The 12,083-nt window shown below is 43.1% G+C and overlaps 1 protein-coding gene across 5 annotated transcripts in view; it reads right to left on the reverse strand.

Moving 5' to 3' along the window:
* pds5b (PDS5 cohesin associated factor B) overlaps window positions 1-12,083 on the reverse strand; it is a 153,574-nt gene that overhangs the window by 6,120 nt on the left and 135,371 nt on the right. For 4 of the 5 annotated variants that reach the window (XM_055636850.1, XM_055636851.1, XM_055636853.1 and 1 more), the window contains 2 exons: window positions 11,498-11,617; window positions 5,061-5,217 (listed from right to left, as the gene is read on the reverse strand). In XM_055636850.1, the coding sequence (XP_055492825.1) occupies window positions 5,061-5,217; window positions 11,498-11,617 (277 nt within the window). Of the gene's footprint in view, window positions 1-5,060; window positions 5,218-11,493; window positions 11,618-12,083 lie in introns of those variants that run through there. The other variant, XM_055636854.1, reaches the window with a different exon arrangement.

Consider the following 12,083-nt stretch of genomic DNA (forward strand, 5'->3'; position numbering starts at 1 on the left):
GACTGCCCACTGAGGCTTTTCCCTGGGGGCATCAAAGCCATCCACCCAGTAACTGATGCTGTCCTGGCCTGGATCTCTACCCTTGATCTACAACTTTAGGCTGTGCACGCCATACGCAAGAAGAAGACTTTCCCAATATAGGCTGGGAAAATCATAGTGTGAAGGGTTTAAATGGGGTGCAATTCCTCAAAGGTGTTCAGGAGAGTTTTCTAGTGTGTAGTGATTCCACACATGGGAGGGCAATGCTGGAAATTGTGAAGGGCAAGTTAATGAAGTGTTTGTGGAGGAGCCTTTTGGGACCAGTGACTACAGTTCGATTAGGTTTAAGATAGTTATGGATAAGGACGAAGAGGGTCCACGGGTTAATATGCTCAACTGGGGTAAGGCCAACTTTGAGGGTATGAGAGAAGGTCTCGCTCAAGTTGACTGGAGCAGGTTATTAGAGGGGAAAGGAACATCGGCCAAGTGGGGTGTTTTTAAAAGTGTGCTGACGAAAGCTCAGCATATGTACGTTCCCATTAGAGTGAAGCGCAAAGCAGGCAAACGTAAGGAAGATTGGCTGACGTGGGAAGTTGAGGCGTTGGTCAAAAACAAGAAAGATGCACGGCACAGGCATAGGCAGCTGGGATCAAGTGCATCCCTGGAGGAATTTCAGGAACTAAGGAGTAAACTGAAAAAGGAATTCAGAAGGGCAAAAAGGCGCCAGGAGATAGCTCTTGCGGGTAGCATTAAAGACAATCCCAAAATATTTTATAAATACATAAGGGGGAAAAGGGTAACTAGAGAGAGAGTGGCCATCTCATGAATCTTCGTGTGGAGCCACAGGAGATGGGCAAGGTCCTAAATGAGTATTTCTCCTATATTTACCGAGGAAGTACTGAAGGTACTGTCGTGTTTGAAGGTAGACAAATCACCGGGACCTGATCAGATATATCCGAGGACATTGTGGGAAACTAGAGAGGAAATTGCGGGAGCCCTGGTTGAAATTTACTAGTCGTCCTTAAATACAGGAGAAGTGCCGGAAGACTGGACTATTCGGCCCTTCGAGCCAGCACCACCATTCAATATGATCATGGCTGATCATCTAAAAATCAGTATTCCTTTCCTGTTTTTTCCCCATATCCCTTAATTCCTTTAGACCAAAGAGCTAAATTTAACTCTCTTGAAAACATTCAGTGAAATGGTCTCCACTGCTTTCTGTGGCAGAGAATTCCACAGATTCACAACTCTCTGGGTGAAGAAGTTTTACCTCATCTCAGTCCAAAATGGCCTTCCCCTTATTCCTAAACTGTGACTCCTGGTTCTGGACTCCCTCAATATTGAGAACATTTTTCTTGCATCTAGCTTGTCCAATCCTTTAAAAGATTCCCTCTCATCCTTATAAATTCTAATGAATACAAGCCCAGTTGACCCATTCTTTCATCATATTTCAGTCCCGCCATCCCGGGAATTAACCTGATGAACCTACGCTGAACTCCCTCAAAAGCAACAACATCATTCCTCAAATTAGGAGACCAAAATTGCACACAATACTCCAGGTCCGGTCCCACCAGGTTGACTGCAGTAGGACCTCCTTGCTCCTATACTCAAATCCTCTCGCAATGAAGGCCAACATGCCATTAGTTTTCTTCACTGCCTGCTGTACCTGCATGCTTACTTTCAGTGACTGATGCACAGTACAAGCGCACCAAGGTCTCGTTGCACCTCCCCTTTTCCTAATCTGACACCATTCAGATAATAATCTGCCCTCCTGTTCTTGCCACCAGAGTGGAGAACCTCACATTTATACTGAATCTGCCATGCATTTGCCCACTCACCCAGCCTATCCAAGTCACACTGCAGCCTCATAGCATCCTCATCACTACTCACACTGCCACCCAGCTTGTGTCATCCGCAAACTTGGAGATGTCACATTTAATTCCCTCGTCTAAATCGTTAATATATATTGTAAATAACTGGGGTCCCAGCACCGAGCCTTGCAGCATCACACTAGTCACTGCCTGCCATTCTGAAAAGGACCCGTTAATTCCTACTCTTTGCTTCCTGTCTGACAACCAGTTCTTTATCCCATGTCAATGCCCTACCCCCAATACCATGTGCTCTAATTTTGCACACTAATCTCTTGTGTGGGACCTTGTCAAAGGCTTTTTGAAAGTCCAGATACACCACATCCACTGGCTCTCCCTTATCCATTCTACTTGTTACATCCGCAAAAAATTCCAGAAGATTAGTCAAGCATGATTTCTCCTTCATAAATCCATGCTGACTTTGACCGATCCCGTCACTGCTTTCCAAATGCGCTGCTATAACATCTTTCACAATTGACTCAAGCATCTTCCCCACTACCGATGTAAGACTATCTGGTCTAGAATTTCCTGTTTTGTCTCTCCCTCCTTTCTTAAAAAGTGGGGTTACATTGGCTACCCTCCAGTCCACAGGAACTGATTCAGAGTCGAGAGAACATTGGAAAATGATCACCAATGCATCCACGATTTCTAGGGCCACCTCCTTGAGTACTCTGGGATGCAGACCATCAGGCCCTGGGAATTTATCTCCCTTCAGTCCCAATATTTTTTTCCTGACTAATAGAAACATGGAAAATAGGTGCAGGAGGGGGCTATTCGGCCCTTCTAGCCAGCACCGCCATTCATTGTGATCATGGCATGAAATATGAATACCCTTCAGTTCCTCCCTCCCACTAGACCCTCGGTCCCCTAGTATTTCTGGGAGATTGTTTGTGTCTTCCTTAGTGAAGATAAATCCAAAGTACTCATTTAACTGTTCTGCCATTTCTTTGTTTCCCATTATAAATTCACCTGTCTCTAATTGTAAGCGACCTATATTTGTCTTCACTAATCTTTTCCTTTTTACATATCTGAAGAAGCTTTTAGTCAGTTTTTATATTCCCCGCAAACTTTCTTTCATGCTCTTTATCCCCCCTCTTAATTAACCCCTTTGCCCTACTCTGTTGCGTTAAATTTCTCCCAGTCCTCCGGTTCGCTGCTCCCTCTGGCCAAATGTGTATGCCTTTTCCTTCGATTTAACACTATCCTTGATTTTCCTTGTTAGCCACGGTTGAGTCGCCTTCCCCGTTTTATTTTTTCGCCAGATAAGGATGAACAAATTTTGGAGTTCATCCATGCCGTCTTTAAATCTTTACCATAGCATCTCTATCGTCAACCCTATCCATCCTAGCCAATTCCCGTATAGAGAAAGTATAGAGAGAGTACAGAGGAGATTTACTGAATGTTGCCTGGGTTTCAACAACTAAGTTACAGAGATAGGTTGAATAAGTTAGGTCTTTATTCTCTGGAGCGCAGAAGGTTAAGGGGGGACCTGATAGAGGTCTTTTGATGAGAGGGATAGACAGAGTTGATGTGGACAAGCTTTTCCCTTTGAGAATAGGGAAGATTCAAACAAGAGGGACTTCAGAATTAAGGGACAGAAGTTTAGGGGTAATTGAGGGAGTTCAGTGGCCATGAGCCAGTGGAAGTGGTGGAGGCAGGTTCATTTAAATCATTTTTAATTGGATAGCATATCTCTGGAGGGTTATCGTGCAACCTAAGGGGAAAAAAATTTGTTCGGCATGGACTTGTAGGGCCGAGATGGCCTGTTTCCGTGCTGTAATTGTTATATGGTTATACCTTCAAAGTCTCCTTTCTTTACGTTCAGGACCCTAGTCTCCGAATTAACTGTGTCACTTTCCATCCTAATGCAGAATTCCACCATATTATGGTCACCGTTGTCCAAGAGGCTTTGCACAACAAGATCGCTAACTAATTCTTCCTCATTACACAACACCCAGTCTAGGATGGCCTGTCCTCTAGTCAGCTCTTCTACATATTGGTTTAAAAAATCATACCGTATACATTCCAGGAAATACTCCTCCTCAGCGCTGCTACCAATTTGGTTCGCCCAATCTATTTGTAGATTAAAGTCGCCCATGATAACTGCTGTACCTTTGCTACGGACATCCATAATTTCCTGCTTAATGCTATCCCCAACCTCCCAACTGCTGCTTGGTGGGTCTGTATACAATTCCAACTAGCGTTTTCTGTCCTTGGCTATTTCGCAGTTCTACCCATATGATTCTACAGCATCCAAGCTAATGTCTCTACTTGCTATTGTATTAATCTCCTCTTTAACCAGCAATGCCACCGTTTCCAGAACTAGAGGGTGTGAGCTATACGGAGAGGTTGAGTAGGCTGGGTCTTTATTCCATGGAGCGCAGGAGGATGAGGGGTGATCTTATAGAGGTGTACAAAATCATGAGAGGAATAGATCGGGTAGATGCACAGAGTCTCTTGCCCAGAGATGGGGAATCGAGGACTAGAGTTCAATGTGAAGGTGAAAAGATTTAATAGGAATCCGAGGGGTAACTTTTTCACACAAAGGATGGTGGGTATGTGGAACAAGCTACCAGAGGAGGTAGTTGAGGCTGGAACTATCCCATCATTTAAGAAACAGTTAGACAGGTACATAGATCGGACAGGTTTGGAGGGATATGGACCAAGCCTAGGCAAGCGGGATTAGTGTAGCTGTGAATTATTGGCCGATGGGCGTTGGGCCGAAGAGCCTGTTTCCACAGTTTTGACCCGAAACATCACCTATTCCTTCGTTCCATAGATGCTGCCTCACCCGCTGAGTTTCTCCAGCATTTTTGTCTACCTATTTCCACACCGTATGACTCTCTACCTGATTTGGCCAGCAGTTCACTGTATCTCCTTACACATGACAATAAATAAACCATTGAATTTTATAGCTACTCAGAGGTTTTCCAAAGAGGTTATAATAACGTGCCATATGTGAGAGAATATAATAAGGCTAGGTGTGGCAGCAGGCCTGGTTTGTAGCTGCGATGAGGTAAGACTGTTCGATTAACGTTTTGTAACATTGCCAGCACCCGAAACGTGGCGACTAGGTGACGTCTGCTGTATGATTTTACCGGATTTATATACAAAAACAAAGAATTTCACATGTGACAATCATTGAATTAAGTAGTTCTAACACGTTGGAGTTGAAAAAATGGTTATATATTAACACAAATGTACATTTCATACCCTCAGTGTACTTAATTGATTATCCTCTTCTGCATTCACTCCATCCATTGAGACTTCCGGGGTAATATCCATGTTCTCCAATGAACTATCATGACGCAAATCCATATCTGAAGAATCATTCTCTCTACTGGCAGCTTGCCTTGATCTTGCTCCACGACTGTAATGACATGAGAAACACGTCTTCAAAGTTGTGATAATTATTACGAAAGCAACAAAACTGCCACAGTGAATAATTAATACACTGATCTAAATGTGATTTGCTACTGGGTTTGTTTGAGTGAAAGTATCCACCACTTAGCTCATCGTCACTTTAAATGAACTCTAATGTTTTCAAGGTAGAACACAAAGTGCTCGAGTAACTCAGCAATTTACGCAGCATCTCTGCAGGACACGGGTAAGTGACGTTTTGGGTCGTGACTCGAAACATTGCCTTTCAATGCCCACCAGAGCTATTACCTGACTCGCTGAGTTACTCCAGCACTTTGCGTTCTATGCAAGATTCCAGCATCTGCAGTTCCTTGTGTCTCTTTGATACTAACAACATGGTGCTGAAAATACAACTTTTAAGACAGGGAAACATGTAACTTTCAGTTCCTCGTACCACTATCATGCTTTATGTATTGTCTGGAAACCAAATATGCACTCACTGTCCAAACTTTAGTGTCTCAGTCCAACACCAAGAAAAACAGACACATTTATAATTCACCTCATTGAATGCATTGATTATGGGGCAGTGTTAGCTGTGAGGAGGATGCTAGGAGACTGCAAGGTGACTTGGATAGGCTGGGTGAATGGGCAAATGTTTGGCAGATGCAGTATAATGTGGATAAATGTGAGGTTATCCATTTTGGTGGCAAAAACGGGAAAGCAGACTATTATCTAAATGGTGGCCGATTGGGAAAGGGGGGGAGATGCAGCGAGACCTGGGTGTCATGGTACACCAGTCATTGAAGGTAGGCATGCAGGTGCAGCAGGCAGTAAAGAAAGCGAATGGTATGTTAGCTTTCATTGCAAAAGGATTTGAGTATAGGAGCAGGGAGGTTCTACTGCAGTTGTACAGGGTCTTGGTGAGACCACACCTGGAGTATTGCGTACAGTTTTGGTCTCCAAATCTGAGGAAGGACATTATTGCCATAGAGGGAGTGCAGAGACGGTTCACCAGACTGATTCCTGGGATGTCAGGACTGTCTTATGAAGAAAGACTGGATAGACTTGGTTTATACTCTCTAGAATTTAGGAGAGTGAGAGGGGATCTTATAGAAACTTACAAAATTCTTAAGGGGTTGGACAGGCTAGATGCAGGAAGATTGTTCCCGATGTTAGGGAAGTCCAGGACAAGGGGTCACAGCTTAAGGATAAGGGGGAAATCCTTTAAAACCGAGATGAGAAGAACTTTTTTCACACAGAGAGTGGTGAATCTCTGGAACTCTCTGCCACAGAGGGTAGTTGAGGCCAGTTCATTGGCTATATTTAAGAGGGAGTTAGATGTGGCCCTTGTGGCTAAGGGGATCAGGGGGTATGGAGAGAAGGCAGGTACGGGATATTGAGTTGGATGATCAGCCATGATCATATTGAATGGCGGTGCAGGCTCGAAGGGCCGAATGGCTTACTCCTGCACCTAATTTCTATGTTTCTATGATTAACATCTTCTTCTTAGGCTCTTCTCGGGGTAGGGATGGACTCATTTCCACTCCAACGTGGAGTTGTGGGAGATGCTTTTGCACGGTTTCTTTTAACGGTTTGACAGAACAAAGTTCATGGATTAATTAAAACATCCAAAATGACTGGTGACAAGGTTCTGCAACATGTGTACACACACACTGATGGGGTACCTCATTGAAACTTACTGAATAGTGAAAGGCCTAGATGGAGTGAATGTGGATAGGATGTTTCCACTAGTGGGCGAGGACAAAAGGCCACAGCCTCAGAATAAAAGGAAGTACCTTTAGAAAGGAGATGAGGAGGAATTACTTTAGTCAGAGGGTGGTGAATCTGTGGAATTAATTGTCACAGAACGCTGTGGAGGATATTTTAAATGCAGAGATTAGGAAGTATAGGAAAAAATAGATCAGCCGTGATTGAATGGCGGAGTAGATTTGGTGGGCCGAATGGCCTAATTCTGTTCCTATAACTAATGAATACACACGTCATGGACACACATACAACTTGATAACCTAAGATCTTTTCTCAAGTAGATGCCTTTGCATTCTTTCAGTATGGATGCACTCTACGATAGCCATGGCCTAAAACCTCAAATACAACTTTTGTTTACACTTAGAACTGGCTCAACTCCAATGGATTACTCTAATTATGTGCTAATTATCAGTGGAAGTCATGCAGCAAAAGAAACTGTATTACAAGTAATTTCTGTTAAACCACCCCGATTTAAATTATGTTATCATAAAATGTGTAACTTTTCCTCCTCTCAACACGGTGAATAGTTAAGTACCTATAATTATCATTTCTATACAGACTTGATAATGATGACTCCAATGGCACTACGTTTGTTAATGACAGATGAATGGAAAGCAGTTTCACTAGAATAGTGGGTTGTATAAGCGAGTTCGGTATTACAATGGCGCATGCCCAGGTCATGGGTCATTCGGGATAAACATTCTCACCAGCTGAGCTACTGCGTGGGCCTGCGTATTCATTTCAATTAAATTTATAAAAAAATGTATCCGTCAAATATGTCAGCAGTCGGCCACAGCGTGCTGCAGGCTGCACAAATCCACAATTGTATCTATTTAAATTATTGACTCAATACTGCACCAGCCTTGAAAATACAAGAATGCCTGGAACGAACCTGTCATTGATCAAATCCTTGGCATTAGCCTGTCACAGCCATTCAAATTCAATATTGATTTACACGAATTACAAGTTGTGTGGTCACCCAATTTCAGAATCAGAATCACATTTTATTCGCCAAGTATGTTTTGCAACATACGAGGAATTTCATTAGCCAAGTTAGTCATACAATTAAAAGCAGCAGATCACTCCAAAAAACAGATTTTAACATGAACATCCACCACAGTGACTCCTACACATTCCTCACTTTGATGGAAGGCGAAATAAAGTTCAAGTCCGTCCTTAGTTCTTCCTTGGTCGTGGGTCTCAAGCCCCCGTTGACAGGATGATCTTAACTCCCTTAGCCGGCGGCATTCGGGTCCTCCGCGTCGAGGCGATCTGCTCCTGCATCAGGGGAATGTCAGCTCCCTCTCGCCGGTCGATCGAACCTCGCGTCGGGGCTGGTCGAATCTTCCGCGACATTGGAGCTCCCGACGCGACCTCACCCGAGACTGTGAGCCTTTGGTGTTGGTTCCGCGGTGGGAGCGATCCCAGGCAAGGGATCAGCTCCGATGTTAAGTCGACGCCCCGCGGTGGGGCTCACGACAGTCCGAGGGGGCCTCCAGCTCCATCGATGGTAGGCCGCAGAGCCCGGAGAATGTGATCCGAAAATTGATCACATCTCCGGGAAGGTGAGAACCTGAAAAAAAGTTTCCCCCGATCCCCTCCACCTCCCTCCACATAAAACAACCAGAGAACATTAAACAAACTTTTAATGCACTAAAAAAATAACAAAAAGAAAACAAATATACGAACAGACTGGCGGCAGGGCAGCCATCTCCCCGGCGCCCCTGGTGGTATGAATTTGAGACAGTTCTTACATTCCTATCTAAACAACCTTCCTGGATTGAAGGAAACTAGGAGAATGTGCTGTAGGTTGGAAAGTTCAGATTGGATTCGAACAAGCTGGTTAAACTTTCGAGATGGGTTGGCTTAAATAAAGATGCTGTCACTAACCTCTGGGGTTGGTTCCAGTCTGTCAGGGCACACAGTTGGGAGCCGGCTATGGGTGACCGGGTGGTGATAATTATGAGAATTTGCAGCCATTTGAACCGCAGCCAAACTAGAGGCTTCACTCAGGTCGCAGCTCGTCAGCTGATGAGACCTGTTCTCGCTCTCTTTGGAGGAGGCGTGGCCCGCCCCAGCGAGTGGACAAACGCGGAGCCAACCCGTAATATGAGTGGGAGCATTTTCTCAGTCAGACTTTGTCGACAGTTGGGGTGGAGGATCTGGGTGAGATAGAGATAGAGCGCTGACGATGCCGCACAGATGGAACAGTTTAATAATGACCCATTACAATCTGCCCTTCGGCCACTCAGCAACCTGGGCTGATCTGTTCTGACAGCCCTCTCGCTAGCTCGCTGCGTGCCCGATCTTAACGCAGAACCTCCACAAAACATTTGGGCTCCAGGTAACACCTGCACAAAGAGCCTCTGCTAATAAGGGCTGGTGAACTGTGCTGGTCAACGTGCACTGGGCGAGATGGCTGGGGGAAACGCATCACAACCGCCACAAACTTGGAATAACACAGACCACTCACTCAATCCAATAATAAAGGGCAGGCATTTTGCAGTTAATGTCTTATTTTAGATTGGCGGTTCCTTCACAGTGCCAACCCTGTACTCAGTTTTTCTCGCAGATGAATCTTTCCTTAACAGTACATTCACACCGCCTGTAGGTAAAGCATCAGCCCACATCACACTGATACAGTAGCTGCCTGCCTCAGATTAAATATATTTTTACACATAAATTATGAATAAAGATAAGAAAATGTTTCAAACGCAAGTAATATTTCTTATTCCAGTAGCAAACACATTAAGGATTAAATGAAAATAATAAATTCTTTAACTTTTTGAATATCTCATAATTGCAGATTAATGAATTGAACTAGAACTGGGACTGTGTGTGTGAACAGCAGAACAAGAAATGAAGCTATTGACAGAATTCTAGATTAATTCCTTGGTACAATAGTTGACAATTTATACACAGTTTATACAGCACTGCATTCGCTTAAAAAAAAAAAAAAATCCCGAATGACCGTTGACAAATCCCATGATTCCTTGCGTTTATCGAGATACCAAACTCACTTATTAGTGCCTTCTTTAGGACCAGGTAATTGCAGCTTGCTTGGACGTACGTATATATTGATCATTAATTGAAATACAAACAAGGGTATATGGCCAAATCAAATTTTTATGGGTTGTTTCAAAAATGAGCATTTCATTTCAGCTGCAGATGCTGGTTTTCACCGAAGACACAGAAAGCTGGAGTAACTCAGCAGGTCAGGCAGCATCTCCGGAGAAAAGGAATATGTGTCGTTTTGGGTCGAGACCCTTCTTCAGAAAAGTATTGTATTTTGGAAATGTGTCTGACATAGAAGAGTTCAATTTTCAATTTAGTGAGGATCAGATTTAATTTTTTTTTTCATAGAAAACAGTCCGAAGAAGAGTAGCGACCTGAAACTTTTCTCCAGCATTGTGTGTCTATTCTTGCCATTGTTTAAATAACTAAATTATACAAGCGGTGCTGGCTCGAAGGGCCGAATGGCCTCCTCGTGAACCTATTTTCTATGTTAAATATTGCTTAGCATTCAACTACCCATATTAACTAGAAAGAATGATGCAGCTCTATTTTTATTTGCTTCAAACATACAAGATTTATATCTTAATATTGATTTTTGTGAAACAGAGATGGACTGTAACTATACGGTTATTTAGCATCTGGGGACAAAACAGTGAACTACGAGATGCAACTTTTAACTTGCATACAATGTATTAGGGAAATGATAGGGTAACAATGACCAAAATTTAAATAGGAATCCACAATATCAGGTTAGGTCAGAGAATACGATGGTTGAGGGATTTTGCACGTTAATTTGTGTATTACAAGTACTTTAATTTGTCAAATTACTGCTTGTTTCTATTTAAAGTTATAGTCATGGATATTCAAGAGTCTGGAGAATTGACTGCATATTAATTCTAGGAAACAAAGAGTTCCGGATTTATTTCATAATCCAGGATCTGACAGATTTACTATGCCTTCCCTAACCTTTAGACCCACTTAGTTCCCATTATTGGACATTCTTGGGTATTCTTCAAGTACAGATTGATAGGGTCTTGATTAGTAAGGGTGTCAAAGGTTACGGAGAGGAGGCAGGAGAATGGGGGGGGGGGGGGGGGTGGGGGGGGGGGGGGGGGGGGGGGGGGGGGGGGGGGGGGGGGGAAATAGATTAGCCATGATTGAAAGGTGCAGCAGACTCGATGGGCCTAACGGCATAATTCTGCACTTATGTCTTATGATCATTGTTACAGAAAAAGGGTGATTAATTCTTCCAGCTTTTGGAAAAAATGTCCCATCTCTCAAATGCCAATACTGCTTGTTATCACATAAATAATCTGGAGATTAGACAAGTTCTGTACTTTAGAAATGTGTCTGACATAGAAGTGCTCAATTTTCAATTTGGTGAGGGTCAGATTTAACTTTTTATCATCGAAACTGTCATCTGTGGAGGTATAAAAGAGTGTTCAAAATGTTAATACAATATTCAAACAAACAGTTTCAATCTTCAAATTAAACAATTCACCACTTACAAATTTTTCTTTGGTTGCGTTTGAGGTGTAGGTGGTGTTTTCGGTGGCCTTCCACGTCTCTTCTGCGGTGTTGATTCCGGAGATAATGTATCATTCACGTCCGACTCTGGCGTTTCAATTCTACAATATCAATGATTGCAAAACAATATTCTTAGCTCAATTTATTGAAGTGTTAAAGCTTAAAACCACAAACCCATCCAGATAATTAGGCCAGAGAAATATGTTCTAGCAATTCGAAGGTCACCTACAGAAACCCAAGGACACTTACAGATTTCTGCTGACATCTCGACACAAATGCATCATGAGAAGGTAGAAGTTGTAACAATTTTTTGAAAATGGGCCAAAACAATTAAAAAAAAAACCCCCACTACTTTTAGCAATTGAATTTTTATATTAAAATTCGCCCCAGAATAAATATTAGTCATACAGCACGGAAACAGGCCCTTCGGCCCAACTTGCCCATGCTGACCAAGATGCCCCATCTACACTAGTCCCACCTGCCCAAGCCCAGTCCATATCCCACCAATCCCCTATCATCAATGTACCTGTCCAAATGCCTTTAGAATTTTGTTTATACTACCTGCCT

The sequence above is a fragment of the Leucoraja erinacea genome, chromosome 6 (assembly GCF_028641065.1).
Source record: "Leucoraja erinacea ecotype New England chromosome 6, Leri_hhj_1, whole genome shotgun sequence".
NCBI lineage: Eukaryota > Metazoa > Chordata > Chondrichthyes > Rajiformes > Rajidae > Leucoraja > Leucoraja erinaceus.